The sequence below is a fragment of the Cupressus sempervirens genome, chromosome 3, assembly GCF_028749045.1.
Source record: "Cupressus sempervirens isolate cs-2001-9-10 chromosome 3, ASM2874904v1, whole genome shotgun sequence".
NCBI lineage: Eukaryota > Viridiplantae > Streptophyta > Pinopsida > Cupressales > Cupressaceae > Cupressus > Cupressus sempervirens.
The window spans coordinates 803,225,340-803,244,263 of record NC_143120.1 but is presented as its reverse complement, the minus strand read 5'-3'; the positions used below and the strand labels follow the sequence as shown (position 1 = coordinate 803,244,263).

At 34.0% G+C, this 18,924-nt stretch overlaps 1 protein-coding gene across 6 annotated transcripts in view; it reads left to right on the top strand.

Moving 5' to 3' along the window:
* The window catches only part of HIT1 (Membrane trafficking VPS53 family protein), a 262,895-nt gene that overhangs the window by 213,163 nt on the left and 30,808 nt on the right, over positions 1-18,924 (top strand). For all 6 annotated transcript variants that reach the window (XM_089821981.1, XM_089821985.1, XM_089821986.1 and 3 more), the window contains exons 19-22: positions 16,151-16,228; positions 16,321-16,454; positions 16,673-16,766; positions 17,829-17,906. In XM_089821981.1, the coding sequence (XP_089678107.1) occupies positions 16,151-16,228; positions 16,321-16,454; positions 16,673-16,766; positions 17,829-17,906 (384 nt within the window). The remainder of the gene's footprint in view (positions 1-16,150; positions 16,229-16,320; positions 16,455-16,672; positions 16,767-17,828; positions 17,907-18,924) is intronic.

The following is an 18,924-nucleotide window of genomic DNA, read 5'->3' as shown; positions in this document are numbered from 1 at the left end:
CCTCCATATGCTACCCTACCCTACCCATGCTCATCCAATAATGATTTCCTGTAGGCATGCTTATTCCCAACCCAAACCCAATGATCATAACTCCCGGGAGTACCATAGAAGTTCAGGCCTCACAAGTCACTCGACAAATGTACGCGCACGTATTCGTGTGTGGTGCATCACCATCATGAAGATCATAACACAAGGACTAGATGAGGACACAATGCAAAAATACACTCAACCGAAATAGACTTAGGAGGCTGGATGCGGCACACATCCCAATGCAACATAAAACTGTAGCAATGGTCCGACTGACCTCCAAATGGATGATCCAGGTTCACGACCAACATCATGCCAAGAAAGCCCGAGAAAACAGGGTGACACACAAAACAAGGTAAAAATCCCAAAAATTGGAAAAACTTTGAAATTAAAACCCATTTGATCTTTGGGTATAAAAGCCTCAAAAATACAATAAAATTTGGGTTTGGACACTGTATCCAAAAACGACCATCATAAAGACATGAAAACTAAAACCCTCATCCCGAAAACAGGGAAAATGTTCATACCCGACCAATCAGGCAGAACTAGCAAACAAAAACGGAGGGGAACACTAGTGCACAACCTCCAAACCAACAATTATTAGAAACAGATACAAGAACCAAGCTGAAACAAGAAAATAGGAGAGACCTACCTGATAGCAAAAGGGGCTAAAACAGGAAACAACACAATAAAATAAATCACCCACCTAAACTGCCAGAAATCACGACACAACAAGTTCTCCTCGAGCCGGATACAATGAGACTGACCTCGCAAGGATCCCATGCTCGTAGCTCTCACAACGAATAGAAATGTGATCCTTTAGAAGAGGATTCTCAAAAAAGCTCCCAATTTCATGTTTTGCAAAAGTGAGAAGTGAGGAATTAAATTCCTCTTTCAAAACTTATTCACTTTTTGAGTTAATAATTGATTAGGGCAAATAGCCATTTAGACTAGCTAGACTCCGAATCGACCCAAACGAAAATAGGTTATTCCTAGAAATAGGAATTCATCTATAGCAAAGCTGCCAAAAATTAAATTCAATACAATTTAAAGCACGAAAACCCAAAATCACAAAAATTTCCTTAACAACTTTCATGACAATGTGAACCTCTAAATGCACAGGCATGCTCATTGGTCTAATTACATAATGCAGATGAGCTCGGATTTAATAATCACCGAAAGGTTTAATTAAACAATTAAAATAAGGATACGTCGACTATACAAAAACATTGGTGAAATATGAATAGTTGAATCACTAACTCCTTGTGTCACTGCTAGGGATATAAATCCTGCACACTAAAACACACGATCAAGTGCAATTGCATATAATAACGTAGCTGAAGCAATAAATGCATTAAATACCTTATTTAACCATTTAGTCAATTATACTTAAATAATCCATTTACATCACTCACGTTCACACAAAGCATAATGAAACAAGAATGAAGTAAATCACCATAGCATAAAATCCATCACATAATAGAATCAGAGATATGTCCAAAATACCAGATAACCAGATATCATCATAGACTTATTGTCATCTCAAAATGACATCAACATGCAAATATGATAAATTGAACAACATAGCAGTTTAGCATCTATTATATTGAAATCAAAGTATAACGTCTGACCCTCAGGTCATCTCAAAATGAAACATAACATGAGTATCAAGTATCTCTTAAATCAAAATAAACAAGGTATAGACTACAAACATGATATGCACTACACTATCGCAGGAGCACTCCAACCATAGGTAGCCAACATTTGTCGAGCACATCAAAGTGCTCTAAAACTGTGGAAATCGTGCTATCACTAACCTTAAACTACCCAATCAAGTGATAAAGAACCTGTAACTACTGAATCCTACACATGTCCTTTGACCCAAGCTCGATACTATGATAGGGAACTGTTTACATCACTCACCTCATGACACACCATCATGTGTGCTATTGTCCTCGTACATATCAATAACCGAGATATTGCTACTGGGTATCTCAAGAAATGTCTCATTTGAATGAATAGAAGCTGCTGCTATGTGAACCCGCCCATGCTTCCACTCCCCATGCAATTGCAAGTTCTTATGAGTTACGATCCTATGACCTATCATCAACTAAGGAGTCCTCTAAAGTATTTGCGCAAGTCTGATTAGACAAATTAGACTCATTGCAACATGAGTTATCCTCATGAATAACATTAGTAGTTCCCAAATCACATGTACCAACATCATTCACCTTTAAAATCTCTTCTATCTCATGTTGCTACAAGTATGGCTTACTACTTTCATAAAAATCAGAATCATTATGGCACAAATCTACATAATTTAACTCACTTCTAACACCTGAATCCTAAGTGTCAACACAAGGGAACTTTATGCATCCATCACCTACATATAGAAAAGTTGCCATCTCTTGCATAGGCTCCACACTGCAAATGATGTTATAAAAGTCAGAGGTATTGGAGCTCACATTTTCCATGCAATCCTCAATATTAACATTGTTGTCATTCTAGCATTTTTAGTAATTTCAAACTGATTGCACTAGTATCATACAAAGGATATGAAAAGTAAATTAAAACATAACACAACACCAATCAAAGAACTCTTAACACCATAATTCATTTTCGAGGAAAACCCATATAAGTGAAAAAAGCCGATGGGGATGGTACCCACAAATATCTCACCACTGCAGTAATAAGTGCCTTGTTAAAGGCTTGAGTATAAAATAGAAGTTTTGGAAATGCATAAGCATTCAAGCACTTGCTTGGAGCTCTATAATGCCCCCTTTTTATGGGACATTATAAAGATTAACAGGCCAACCCAATTTATATTAATGTTGACTATTGAGGACTTAATGCAGAATTATTAAAGTCAATTTAATATTAAAGAAGTGGTTAATAAGAGATGAATTGCAAAAGGACAAGGTCAGGATTATGGAAGCTCAAGAGTCACGGGTTGGGTCCTTAAAAGATGGAGGAGTTCATTTTACACATGCTAGGATTATTGTTTGTTCGGAGAATTTAAATTTCTTTTGGAGAAACTTTGGGAGAGCTTGCATCTTTGATTTCAGACCCGAGGATGTAAAGCTTCAAGCCATCTCTAATGGATTGGACGCAGCCCCAGTTCATCACTGCAGTGGATTCAAAACAAAGTTCATGCTAAGCTTAGAGGTCTTTTTTATCTGTTTCCAATCTGACTGTTATTGCTGTTTGTAAGATTGGATTTTATGCATGTTATTATATTGCTGGTTTATAATACAGTAGCAAATCTGAAGTGGTAAAACGGAGTCTTTTAATGAGTATATTGGTTCATTAGTTGGTTTATATTGTTGGGTTATATTGCATAATTTATGTGTTTATGTGCTGAAATTTATTTATGAGAAAAATTGGAAGAATATCCATTTGGGATATTACAGTGGTATCAAAGCATCAATCTTGCCATCCTATGAGGGTTGTGCAAAAACAAATATTTGCAAAACAAGATTATTCTGAAGTAATAAATACTATGTGCAAGATCAAATATGACAGAAAAAGAAAATGTTGTAGCTAGAATATAACAAAGATGTTTTTGCCGAAATTGGAATATAATTTAGTCATCCAACTTAATATATTTGTTATGCTGAAATTTAGTATTTACTTTTGCATTGACTAATGTCGTGGAGCAAGAATTAACATGTCATAAGGTTTGGAGATTATAGCCACTGAGAGTGGGGGCCAAATAGTGTTAACAAAGTTAATAAAATCTTTATCGAAAGGCTACCTCACACGGTGAAATAGTAATGAGAAGACCCATTTTGGCAAAATCCACAGAATACCAAGTGATGTGTGTCGACACCAAGATCGTATTCTTTTGAAGTAGGGCCGAATAAGGGATTCAATCAATATACACTATTATTGTGTAAGGTGTTGAAGGTAAAATATACAATTTTGATTGTGTATCGATTCTCCTCCTGTGCAAGCGTGATTTTCCATCTTCTGGGCAAGTGTTGGGTGTTGTAGAGTATGTACAATTGAGATAATGGAAATAAATTGTTGTAGATTAATTTGTGACTATGCATATTACTTGGTGCTATTAATATATCAAACCCAATATAATTATAGAGGGATCTTTACATAGTATTCCCTCTCGCGAGCTTGCTTTGGCTATGGAAAACTACAATTGCAGTTACATGATTGTATTTTGCAGTGGATATAATTTAAGTTGGTATGGAAAGTGTTCTGACTAGGGTGTAATGCTTGCGAGATTAGAAAAAAAGTTTGTCTTGTTGAGATGGTTCAAAGGATTAATGGTTAGACATTAATAATTGGTAGAGGAATACGTATATGGAGATATAAACAATTCTTTAGCGTTGATTTTAATACTAATCGGTAGTAATGGACGCCACTAGAAATAAGAGTGGAGACGTTTCTGTATTTGGTGAAATTATCACATACTATGGAAGAATATTTTAAATTTTAAATTACTCGATTTGGTGAAATTATTGCATCTTGGGAAAAGTTGTGGCCTTCTAGCAACATCTTTTTTACTTGCTCAAGGCTAATAATTGGCCTGCAATTCAAAATATTGGTTATTTCCTATAGCCTTGCCAATAATAATGTAGAATTCAATGACTCGTATTGGTGGATGGTTACAAAGTTGGTATTATGTTGAGGATTGGTAATCATTGAGCATTCGACAAGTCTAGAAAAGCAGTTGGAGTTGCAGAGAATATTCAATGGTTATTATGTAATGCAAACGAAAGGAATTTGTGCACAAATCGACATGTAATTGAAGTTTGTATTTTGTTACTTGCTCGACGACTGAGCACATAGAATATCGTTTGAACTTTCGTCCATCTTCAATATTGAAAGTATATGCTCTAGAGGGTACGCTACAAGTGTTTGAGTATTTGCAGATGGTATGGGAGTAATCAGGAATGTTGTGAGATGAGAAAACTCCAATTGTGTCAATACTTTGAGAAAACTCCAACCAAGATTATTGTTGTGGGTGTTCAACAGGTGCAATGGTCTAGTTGTATTTGGGAAAAGAAATTTGGAAATGAAAGACCATTGACGGTCTATGACTGCAAGCTTGGAGATGCAACCTCTGAGCACAAGATTAGACACAATCCTAGTCTTGAGGAGTGAGCTTTTATCAGATAACAACAATTTAGTATATGTTTTGTGGAGCAACTTGTATCAAGCATACACGCCTATTGGTTAGAGGCATATGTAGTAAGTCAGAAGTTGTCCAATCGAAAGTGGATCAAAGCCAGCTCTTCCCATGTGTGAATAGTGACAGCAAGGGAAAGCAAGTCGAAGAATGCTACCAGTGGGTCATGGCTTCTCTTCTTTAACATTACGGATAAACACAATATTTAATTAGTCATTCAAAATCTCTTATGCCTTCTTACAAATTGATTAAGTTTAATAAGAAATATTGCTTATCAGGTGGCTATTTGCCTGCTAGCCAGTTCTATGACAAAAAGACAAACCTCCTACCATGTAGCTGTTTGGTGTGATTCTTCAATGCCAAATCATGAAGTCTCCGCATCCATGCTCAGACTCAATAAACTTCACATGCGATAAATTATTGATATGTGACCATCAGTTTTGGATGTTTACACATGGCACATATTGGACACAAGTCAAATGTACTGGAATAGAGGTAAAACTAAATACAAACTTATAAATTTTCCTTCAATTCATTGTCTTGGTGTTGAATATGAAATGGAAAAACATCGTTTTAGCTTGACTTGGTAAGAAAACTGTTTGAATAAGAAATTCTAGATAATTTTGATCAGAATATTTTGTGGAAGATATACACTTCTATTAGTCTCATAATTTCTCCAAAAAAAGAGAGGAAGCTCTGAATTTGATAGAAAATCTAGTTCACCTTCATTTAGATTCATAGAAGGAAAGAGGTAGAGGTGAATCCTTCAATATTTTTAATGCCATGACATCAAGCACTCTACTGAAAGGGCAGGAAAGCTTGTATCGGAATAATTTTATTTCATTGTAGTTGATACAGTGTAGGTACACAAATTATTAAGTGAATATTGCAGGAGTCTGCCAAGTAACTTTACATCAAGAAAGTCATCCTTTATCAAAATATTTGTGGGAGTTAGAAGGTTCATGATTCAGCTTATGGTCTGAAGCAAAGCATGTTTGTGCATTGATTTTTGGATTGACTTCATCAGTATAGGATTAATGGATGTGAGCTTCATGTTCTTACCTCCTTATGATGGATGGATGTGAGTTTCTTTTATTTTGGGATTTAGGTGCTGGCAGGTTAAGCACTACAAGCTGGATTGGTCTTGTTGGATTGCTTGACCATTTGTAGCGCGGTGATGTGGTCAAATAAGCGCAACAGAAGTATGAGATTGTTCTTCTTAGCAAGCTTCTCTTTTTGATATGGTATCCAGGTATATTTGGTTGGTCATGCTTCAGTGTGCAGTGGGATACTTTGGTGCATTGGGCTTCTAGTTTGGATTCATTGGGGAGTATTGAAATGTGCACGAAGCATGGTTTATTTGCAACTCGTTTATGATTCTCATGTACATTATTAGTTTTATATGTACAGTTCCATGGCGTAGGGATGGGAGAGTGGGTTTGTTGTTCATTTTGGTACCAATGTGCTTATGTTGATGTTTCAACAATGGTGTTGTTATGTGGGATGTTTTTCAGTCTTCCTTTGGACTTTTTGTGCAGTGGAGTTTCTTTGCAGTCGTGATTGCTTTAGGACAAGCAATTTTTGGGACGACAGATTGTCATATCCTCATTTCATGGACATCAGAGTTTGAGGGACTAGTCTATTATTGTGACCCTCATAGGTTAATTATTGTGGATAGAGGGTCTTCTGAAGTAGAGGCTTGTTTAATGGAGGTTCGGTTGCTCTTCAAAATTTAGTATGTTCCAGTTTGGTCTTTGCTTGGCTCGGATTGAACTTTAGTTGGGCTTAGTTTCATTTACTTACTATTTATAGCAGGTCAAGGGTTGATAGCAAAGAACCAATATATATATATATATATATATATATATATATATATATATATATATATATATATATATATATATATATATATATATATATATATATATATATATATATATATATATATATATAGTGGAATTGGCAAGGTCTACTCGAATTGTGAATTGCCTATGAAACAACTACAAATCAGCAAGGTCAAAAAAGCCTCAAAATTCAAAGATTTTAAAATTGGTGACTTTTGGTGTTTTTATACTGACTTGCCAATTTTTGGGGCTGATTTTGCCGATTTTTGGCGAATACCACCAATTCAGGTGATTTTTGGCACAAAAATTGGCAAGCTGATTCACCGACACACCATGAATTTCATGCCTTAAGTCAGATCATGAAATCGCCATGTTACTCTGGTTGATAGAGATGGACACTTACTATTTTTTGTAAGGCAAATGAATGCGTAGTGAATGCAATGGTTGACTCCCTAGGTCGGACGACTCATCAAAATAATGAGTATTTAATGAGATATTAATATTTTAGTTGTCTTCAATGATTAACATTATCAGATTTCCACAATGCACTTGAAATGAGTGAATTTGTTTCTGGATTCGATTGTGTAAGTTTTTTTAGCATCAATGTTTCGGATCACAATTTGTGATCCATCATTAGGATGAGAGTATCGGTTGTGTAAGTTTTTTAGCATCAACATTTCAGATCACACTCTATTATCCATCATTAGGATGAGAGACGTATATTATCGATTGTGCCTTAAATGTTGTTTAATTATTTAAAACTTAAGTTATTTTTTCAAGTTATAAATTGACTTTATAATAAAGTGGGGCCATTTTGAGGGTGATGAGTAACTAATATTCATCGAAAAAGTATGCTTTATAAATGATATAATATAAAATCAACTCATTATTGTTAAAGAAAATACCAAAATCATTGAAGAGGCTTCCTGGTGAATATTCATGATGAAATATTATAAAAGAGCTTAGGAGAGAAATCAAAATTGATTTTGTTGAGCATTTTCTTTTGTGAACTTGTGAAGAGTTGAGAGCCAAGGGTTTTCAGATATTTTGATCTCGTAGAATTATGAATTCTATCAAGAATTTGCACTTTGAAACGGTTGATCTCTGTCAGTTAATTGTGCCAGTGATAGTTTCATTCAAGAATTAGGAATGTGCTTAATATGTGATTGAATTGTGAGGAAGTTTCAGGATTTTGTTTCAGAAACAATTTGTAAAGTCAGGGGTGTGGTTAATAACTGCAGATTATAGTTTATTGAAGTGTTGTGTTGGGAATTATAGGCTGTTGAAGCAATAATAGGATAACGACATTCGTAGATTACAGGCTTTGTTTCGCTTGCTAGGGTGAGCATTTGACATCCTAGAGGCACATTCTGTTGTTTGGTGCCTTCGTTCAATGTTTATGAGCCTCTGAAACAAATTGCCATCATTTCCAATGGACAGTGTTATAATTTGGAATGTAATTTCCAGCACACGATCATTTTACGGGTTCTTCATAAAAAAATTCAGATATATATTATCAGCATTGCATGTATATTTGTAAATTTTGTTTCTAGAATGGAATGGAAAAAAATTGACAGGGAGAATTGCACAGTATGAGAAATATGATGGCTCAATGAATAGTTTATTTAACTTTGAGATCTCATGCACTTGTACATGTTTTGCAATCTGCAGAAGTCAGTTAAGTACAAACGAGGAAACCATATACACTCAGAAATCAAAACTTAGACAGGAATATAGGGCAATACTGGTTGTCTGCAACCCCCCCAATAGAGTGAAAAGTAGGGTTTGGGACTATGTTCGAAAAGTAACTTTTTAGGCCTATGTTTAATTCATGAAGTCTATCTAAATGGTTTGAATGTTGTAGATATTGGGGAACATTGAATCAACATAAGGAGCATCAACTTCATGAATTATTGATCTTCATGTTATTTTCTTGGATTAAAATTAGGAGATTGCTTTTCTCCCTGCCCCATAGCTCATTCTTTATTTACTAGGTCAAGGTCTCACTGCCTGATTTCAATCAGCTTGGACAAATGGATTGGAAATGTGGGAGGAGTGGAAACAACTTTCATTGGTGGCCCTTGCTTGGATGGGAATCCAAATAAATGCAATTGGAATAATAATTAATGTATTGTGATTTCGGGAAAATCTATTTTATCAATTTCATATGACAGTATATGTAATAATTTATTTAGAGTGGCATCGTTGTCTTGTTTTCAATCATATACCATAATAAATGCCCCTTTTTGCATAAGGATTTTTCAACATTAGCTTTGAGATAGGTTGTCATGTAAATGTGATCCAATTGTGTAGCTCTAGTAATTGTAGCCAAAAATGTAGAATTGCTTACCTTCAAAGATGTCGTTCTACTGAACCTCAAGGAAACATAATATAGGTGATGAAGGGGCCATTCTTATGAGGGTTCTTGGGACAATTTTAATGAATACCATCACCTCAGTGGCCAAGCCACCCTTGTTTGGCCTAGCATCCTAGGCCAAAGGTTTTTTCCCCTTCTCGGTGACCTTCTTGACAACCACTTTCTTGAAGGAGAAAACATTTACAGCCTTAATCTCTACCTCTCCAAAAGAGTTAGCCATAGGGCTTAAATGATGTTTGGAGTAACCAAAACCAACAATGTTACCCCTCGTAGTGAGGAAAGGAAGTAGGGAGGGGCTTGAAGCTGATTTGCATAGGGGCACACAAACACTTTTTGTGCTAAGTCATTTTCGAAACAAATGTCACCAAAGGCTTGGAGAGGATAATTTATGCAATAGGAGAGCAAGTGAAATGCGCTGTAGGAGAGGAGGTTGAAGGAACTCTGGTAGAATTGGGGCACATTGCCATTGGATGCATGAAAATGAAGCCCTCACCATTCTTGTCAGAAGAATCCCCCCCCATGCTAGATCTTAAGGAGCTATAGGAAAAGCCATCACAATCATCAACGGATAGATGTGTCGAATGCTGCATAGGAGAAGAGGATGAGTGGTGGTCAAAGGATGCGACAATGAACATCAAGATTAAAAAAAACCCTAGATTATCTATATTAGTATATTTTTTATAAAATATATATTAATATTTATATAGTAAGATTATGAAATAGTAGTAATAACAACAAAGCAAATAAAACCCATAGTTTGCAAACTCGGACTCGGAGAGTACTCGGCAAGCCCAAAATTTTTAACTCAGCAAAAACCCGGTGAAAACTCGACAAAAACTCGACAACTTAGAAATAACTAAATATTAAATTCTCCTAAAGTAACATCTTTTTTGTAAAATTCAATTACAAAATGTATTAAATTGAAAATTGACTCTTGAAAGAGAAAATCATGGTTTTGTAGCAAAAACAGAATGAGAAAAACACATTTTTAACCAGCATTTTACCTGCATCAACATTTTTACCCCTTGTTTTTTGTCTATAAAAACATGGGAGTTAGACTTGAGAGTACTCGCCTAGCAAAAAAAAATGGAGAGTACTCAGCAACTTGGGGAGCACTCGGAGTTGCAAACTATGCTAAAACTAATTGTTTCAAGACTAGAAAATTCCCGCTTGGTAACTCTACTAGGCGTAAAGAATGGAAACTCTAGTACAAGACTCTTGATTCACTAGATGGTTATTTATTGAACCAAATAGTATTATGAGGTATAGATGTACCAAGTTTTTAAGAAATTATAAATTTTTATAATAGTAACTTTTTGTGAGTGTCCATAATCATCAATATTGCAACTTATTGATAGCATTAAGTTCACAAGCAGAGGGTCTTATTTACTTTTCTTATTTTGTGTTTCTATCAAAATGGTAAAATCAGCAGAAGACATGGATTGAATAATGCTAATACTAGGAGTTAAGTTGTCTTAATGGCATGGATTGATTTGAATATCATTCGATGTCATATCCCCATTTAAAGATAGAATTTTAATAATAATTAGATAACACAATGTTATTAAATAAATAATGATAATAAAGTTATATTAAAACTAATGCTAAAATATGAAACTAGGAATTAATAATTATTTAATCTATATTATCAATAAAATAATATTTAGTATGATATTTTAAATAATTAAAAACAATAATAAAATTTCAACGAGTAAATAAAGAAATAAAATTAAATACAAGAGACAATATTGTAGAAAGTATGTTAACTTTCTAAATAGAATTTCATAATAAATAATAATAAACACAAATAAGTAAGTAAATAAATAATATAACATAGAATAATATAAATTGACTAAATCTAATGAAAAGTCAAGAGAGGTTTAACAAATAGACATGACTCCTTCAAATTAAGATATAAAAAGGAGGAGAGTTTATTTTAGAAAGAAGAAAAAGGAAGAGGAGAAGAGAGGAGATCAAAAAGGAAAAATGGAAGAGGAAAGTAATATGAAGAAAATAAGCAAGTGAATTTTTGAAAAGGTATCAAAGATATTGAAAGGATGTGAACCTTTGAAAGGGTCATAATTATGAATAGTTGTGACTCCTGAAAAATATTGTGATTATTGTTGCCTTACATTTTGTCACCACAAAATGTAGGTAACAGTACGAAACTTTTTCAAGCTTAGTTTCACATTTCTCTGAGTTTAGTTTGTTATTTAATTGGTTAGTATTGATCAACCAATCAGTATCAATTGATATAATGAATCCTTTTACTGAAGGCCTTCGTCAAGTCTTTTTCATTTTGCTTTCTGTCGAGCCTTTGCTTGATTTTTAGAGCCTTCACAGTTTGTTGTTTTCTTTTGAGTTCGCGTTCGCTTGTTTTTAGTCCTTTGGTTTTACTCATGTCATGTCATTTGATTTCCCCTTCTATTTGGTCTAACCTAGAGGTCAATCGGAGTTGTCATTCAAAAGTTATGCCCGTTTTAGTGTCTCAAAAGTGGACATTTTAAGTGCAATAGCACGAATTAAAAAAATGATGTTATATTTTCAATTTGACATACACTTTTTGAAAATATAACATTATATTCACTTTTTGTTATGTTTTAAAGTTACTTTATCTTTAAATTTTAAACTTAAAGTGAATATAGTGCACTTTATGTTATAATTTTAAGTTGAGTAACTTTTAAATTTTTCGCTTAAAGTAATTATATAACTATATACTATATAGTTACATTTTAAATTTTTGGTTTTAAAATCAAATACTTATTTAAATGTCACTTAAAAATGATGTTTATGTATTATATTGAATAATATGATAAATGAATATTATTTTTGACCCATTTGATGACATTTTTATAATTTTAAGTGAAATACATGACTAAAAGGCCTGAAAAGTGGAAACCTTTCATGTCATTTCATATAAAACTCACTTTTGAGGATACTTTTCATGTCATTACATATAAAACTCACTTTTGAGGATACTTTTCATGCCATTACGTCAAAATCTCATGAATGTGGACCTTTTTGATGCAATGGCATGAAAAATAGAGTTTTTGTGCTTAAGCATAAAAAAGGTGAGACACATTTTGAAACATGCATATAACCTCAAAAGGTCCGATTTTGCCCATGAGCATGTTTTAAAACATGTAATGCACTCCAAAAAGTGCGATTTTGCATAGAGGCATATTTTAAAACATGTGACTCCAAAAGGTCCGATTTTGCATGAAGACATGTTTTAAAATATGTAATGGCCATTAAAATGTCTGATTTTGAGAAGAAAATGTGTTCTTGTTCCCGAAGAATCTGATTTTGGCCATAACTCAAGATTTTCTTTATGGATTTGAATGAAATCTTTTGCATTCAAGGTGTTTTTTCTTGGTGATCATTTTGCTTCCATCAAAAATGAGTTTAATGAGCTGAAAAACATTTTTGGGAGTTCAAATCTAGGGGCACGTTTTTGTGAAAAGCTCCAAAAATCTTCATTTTTCTCCAACGTTTTTGCATGGAGATGAATCGTTTTGCCCTTATTGGTTGATTACATTGCATTTTGATTCATATTTTGGTGTTTAAACACCAAAATGTTTTACTTGCAATCCATGGAGAAACTCGTTTTTTTTAAAAACGTCTCAAAGAGCATGAATTTTCAAAAACGTTGGAAGTTGGAGAGGTTTTAGGGCATCTTGCAATTTATTCTCCTTGTTGCTGCCTTCTCTCATTCGAATTCGCAAGATTGGGAAAGGTCTCACCATTTTTGAAGAATATTTCAAACATTGGAGCATCTTTTTCCTTCATATTTGGCATGTAAGTAGACTTCTTCCTTTTTGTAATTTAATTCATGCTTATCTTTGCTAATTTTATGCATGAAATTATTAGATGGTTGCCATTTGTGAAGATCTTTGCCATGGAAAGCGCATTTTCCCTTTAAATATGAAGTTTTCATTCATTTCATGTTTTTTGTTCTTTCCCAAGTTCCAATTTCGAATTTGAGCTTTGAAGTGCATTGCATCTTGGCATGTTTGAGTTATTTTTCGAAGGTATGTTGTTTCTTTTGCATTTTGTGTTTTGTGCTTGCTTGTCAATTTTTCTTCACTTGGAGAAGTTACAAGTTTTTTCGTTTTTGCTTCATTCCATGCGAAAGCATCATCATCTTTCACATTCCATTTCAATGTCACGACGCTTCATCTCTCACTCAACGAAATGCGATTTCATGTTTTCCATCTCATTCGCCATCCACACATGCATGTAATCCCATTTTCCGCTTTTGTTTTCACCCATCTCACTTTTTACTTCCATTCGCACAACACGATTACACGAAATGTCTTACGTGTAATTGCATCCAAAAGGTTTGATTTTGATCAAAAGTCACATTTTGAAAAGATAAAAAGATGTCACTCTCGCTTCCCGTGTACTTTGACTTCTCCTTTTCTCCAAAAGTGACTATAAAACTCGTTATGTCACCTCCATTTTCCATTTCCATCTCTCCATATGCATTTGTGCCTCCATGAGAAAATACATGCTTTCCCATGTTTTCGCATCTTTCCATGCTTTCCATCTCATCCTTTATCCTTTGTTGCATGTTGCATTTACATGTAATCCATTTTCTATGCAATGACATTGTGAAAGCCCAAGTCACTTTTTGAAAATCAACAATCTCCATTTGCACGCATTCCCATTCGCCAAGCACTTCAAAAGAAAATTAAAAAAAAGAGGTAAAGGTGCTGATGGAAAGTTGTTCCGAGTTTACATCCAAACATTGTCAAGAAGGTTTTCAAAGTGTCAAAGACTCCAGTTTGTGCTGATCTACAAAGGAGAATTCACGACAATTTGAATGAGAAAAGTTTGATCACATCAAGTTTTCAAATGACAATGGACAGTTCATCAAAAGACGCAACACCATGGTTATCAAGGTGAATGCAGCAGTACAAAGTACAGGAACTTCCAATCCTGTGATCATCTAGAATTGCATCGTCAACTACAAGGTCCTTCAGGATTGTTCCAACTCTCTTCCATCTTCTTCTTCTTCTTTCATGTTTGTAATTGAAGAGGATGCATTATATGAAGATGTGTAATTACATGTAATGCAAGTTGCATGTACATGTGTATGTAAAAGATGTAATGCGAGTTGCACATGCAGTTGCATGTAACCCTTTATTTTCTATAGTTAGACTAGGTCAAAGTTGGTTTAGTTGCTCCAACATTTTCTTCCATCTTTTTCTCAACTCCTGTGCCTATATAAAGGAGTGCCCCCTCATTATAAAATCATCATTATTTTTTATGCAAGAGAACTCTGGAGAAATTGTGCTAGCATAACTTTGTTTGTGTAAGCACTATTTTGAGAGAAAGTGAATACAAAAGAGCATTTGAGACTTAACTTTGATTAAGTGAGATTGTTATTTGAGTGAATTGTAAGCTTTGTCTATAATTCATGCAAGTTGTCTTTGATTTATGTTATCTTGTGTTATTGATAGTTGTATCTCGTAAATTAAATAGAAAAGAGTTAAGAGACAATTGAAGCCAGAGCTTTGACCAGGAGCAATTGTGAAAGTGTATAGCTAGAAGCTTTGTCTGTAGCTTATATTTTCTTCTTAATTCGCAAAATAGTAGTATTCTTACTTTTAGGAGTCTTTGTGCCCTAATTGTAAAGTTTTTTTCATATGGAAATACAATTGGACTTAGAGCCAAACTGGTACATTTTTAGCTAGCCTTTGAGTTAGTGAAGGTTTATTGGTATCATTGTTTCCAGCTCTTGATAGAAGTGTAGTTAGAGATTCACCTTGCCCATTACTCGCTCCATGAGTATGTAGATTCTTTCTTGAAAGTTAAGAAGAAAGGATATTGGTCACACCTTTTTCACAAAATCTCTCGACTTCTTGCTTACCTTGAGTTGATTCAAGGAACGGTGAGAAGGGGGAGCCTTCCCTTTAAAGTAGGAGAGACTCTATCTCACACACTGTGGCTGGTCATCCTATTTTGCGACTGGATTTTTACCCAAAACTATCAGTTGCAAAATATCCACCCAACAATTATAAAGTTGAGATTTTTCCAAAATATTTTAGTTATGAAGTGTTGTAACTTTTCGAAAGGATTATAACTATGAAGTGTTGTGACTTTTCAAAGGATTTATATTATGAGAGGTTGTGACTCTTGGAAAAGAAGAAGGTAAGAAAGGTATGTTTATTGATTATATTTGTTTAATTATGTTTATGTGTTTGTGTGTGTGTGTGTGTGTGTGTAGTTCATAAGAATAAATAATTTATATATTGTTTTATATTACAAATGATTCATTGAATAAATAATTAATATATTGTTGTAGATCATAATTGATTTATGAAACATTGAATGAATATAATGATCCAAGTTATACTTGGTGGAGGGCATTCTTAATGAATGCCATAATACGATCCAAACTAAACTTGGTGGAGGACATTCCGTATGGATGTCATAATTTGATCCAAGTTTTCTTGGTGGAGGGCATTCTAGAGGAATGTCATACATGATCCAGGTTATGCCAGTGGAGAACATTTATTGCTTATGATAAAGTGTTCTTAAGGATATGGAAACCTTAGCTAGATTTATTGTGATCAGGTCAATGTATTACAATTATTATGTATTCTAATGTAACCCTAATGGTGGGGACATTACATTCGATTTTGTTTTCCAGCATTACACATGGACAATGAGTCTCTGATCTCAAGAGTCATTGGAGATATAAAAATTTGCCATAAGGAGGCCACTGATTATTTTTTCTTTGAATTGCAGGCAGAACAATTGGCTGAAAATATTTCAAAGATTATTGATGCTCAATTTGCAGAAAAGGTGGATATGTCAGAAGAGCAGGTACTCAAATTTTTAAAAACATTATTATCCATATGTTTGTTGTATCAGAATAATTAGAGCATGTAAATTAATGCATCTGTACGATTTCACAGGATGAGTTCTCAGCAGTCATAACCAGAGCATTGATGACATTAGTGCATGGATTAGAAACAAAACTTGAAATTGAATTGGCTGCAATGACACGAGTTCCTTGGGCAGCTCTTGAGAGTGTGGGTGATCAATCAGGGTAGGATAATTTTTCTGTCTACTCATGGGCTACTGCAAAGCTTATTAGATATGGATTGTTTGCCTGATTAAACTGTAATAATAGGAAGTAGTTCCAGTTAGCTTTTCTTTAAGTCTCTTATGCTAGCAAGCATTTAGACAACTTGTATTCTTGACTTCTAGATGGAAGTGTGAAGTTAGTTATTTCTTACTAATCATAACTTTGGTTTTGAATTCCAGATATGTAAATGGTATCAGTACAATTTTGTCTAGCAGTGTCCCTGTTCTTGGAGGGCTCTTATCCCCTGTTTATTTTCAATTTTTTCTGGATAAGGTATGGCAGGAATAATATTATTATGTTCTGTGGAATACATGGTCTTATGGTTCCTTGTTACTGGAAACCTGATTTAGATGCAAAATTTTCCCAGATGATAGAAATTATCAATTTCAATAAAGGATATTTATGACTTATGATGAATCTACATTCAATTGTTTGATTGTTAGGGTAACATTAATATCACTGTTTTAATTTCTAGAAACCAATCATACCTTATTTTTGTAAGAATTTCTCAGCTATGAGCTACAGTTGTAAAATCTCTGCCCTTTGTTTAATTTCTTATATTCTTGTTTGAGAATACACTTTCCCTTTCTTAGACAATCCCTCTGCTCCTCTGGCTGCAATATCTTTTTTAGTGTTCCATTCTTCTTTGTAAACTGCATTTTGTTCACTATATTAAATAATACAAAAACTTCTATACAGTTTTATGCTAGAAACATTCCAGTTCAGTGGCCTCTCCCCCCTCTCCTCTTTCTTATGACCTTATCTAAATGACCTTGGTTTTACATGCCATGGCCATGGGGCATCTCTTTTATTTCACCATATTTATCCTTATTTGCTGCCTAAAAATGTAGTTATCTTGAATTGCACTAGCTATTCTCCAAAAGTCTTCCAACTTCATCTTTGTGACTTCTCATTGTATCTATTATAGATATTCATTGTTTAATGTACTATATATGTTTGTAGAGCAAATGGTCGTGTTTCCAGTTTTTGTTTATACATATTCTGTTGCTCTTGCCTTACACTGAGAAGGAAAACATTTTCCAACCTACCCATTTAAGAACTTATTTTAGCATGTGCCATTACTTAGGCTGGATTGTTAGTATAAATTTTCAATTGACATGCCTTGCTAACAGGTTATGGTTGCGGTTCATATTAGAATAAAAATTGAGGTTTTCTGTAATGATTGTATCTACCAAAGTTTTTCTCAGTTTTAAATTTCTGAATGATGAAGTGGAGCATTAGTTAATGATAGATAAGGTGCACATTAAGACATAGTTATCTTGTTTTGGGATTGACTGTAGAAGAAACAATAATAAGTAGGTGATGTTAATGCAGCTTGCAGCATCACTGGCCCCTCGGTTTCATCTTAATATTTACAAATGTAAACATATATCGGAGACTGGAGCGCAGCAGGTAAGCAGGCAACAAAAGAGGCTGCACTTTACTTCAGATTTCAATGGACGTATTTTTTGCTAATGCATGCTAAATCTTTGCATGCTCCTCTTTTATACTTTGGGAATCTTTTTACTGTGTGATATTGGTAGTACAATCTTTCTGTTTGGTACATTGCTTTAAAATACATGACATGTTGTTCCATGTGATTTGGTGTAGTTAGCACAAAAATATTCCTCTGGAAAGTTAGCTTCTCATATTAGAGTTACCGTTTACACCTTATACTGCTGCTTCTAAAATATCTTGATTTTCTTTATATCGTTAGATTTTGATTATATATTCTTGGCAACAGTATGGGTATTCATATTCCAGTTCTTTGGTACTTGTTGACTTATTTGCAAAGATTATATAAAATATGCAGAAAATATATTCAGAGGAATAGAAAACAGAAACCTAAATTATTGAAATCTTACTTGTTGAAGACGAGTTATATTTTAGAAGGTTTGACTTAGCAGTGCAGTAAATAATCTAATAGAAGAAAAACTTAACCAGCATATTCTAGCATAATCTAGTATCAACTTGAAAATGTGCAAGCTCCTCATCCATGAATTAGTGCAACTGTATAAACAAAAATCACTGTCCACTCTTTTGTAAACTGAACTGAAGTGCTCATATAGAAAATGGATGAGCAAATTTGTAATACTGTACTTTTTAACAAAATTTGAAACTATAAATCTGAGTTTTGGAGTGCACTCAAATTTATGCTTCAATATTTAACCTTCAATACCCAAACTAAGCCCTGCTTATTTATATATCTTCTAGGGGTAATATAAGTGTTTGACTTCTGCAAATGTAACTTTCCACATCAATTGAAGTACACTGTGAAACGTAAAAATTGGATTAGTCCTTTTTCAAAATCAATCATAAATAACTATCTGAAGTGTACTACCTTTCCCAGTTTAAATGGAATATCCAATGATAGCACATGATTTAGCATCTGATCATAATTCTCCATTTCATTCACCATTGCCTGAAAGTC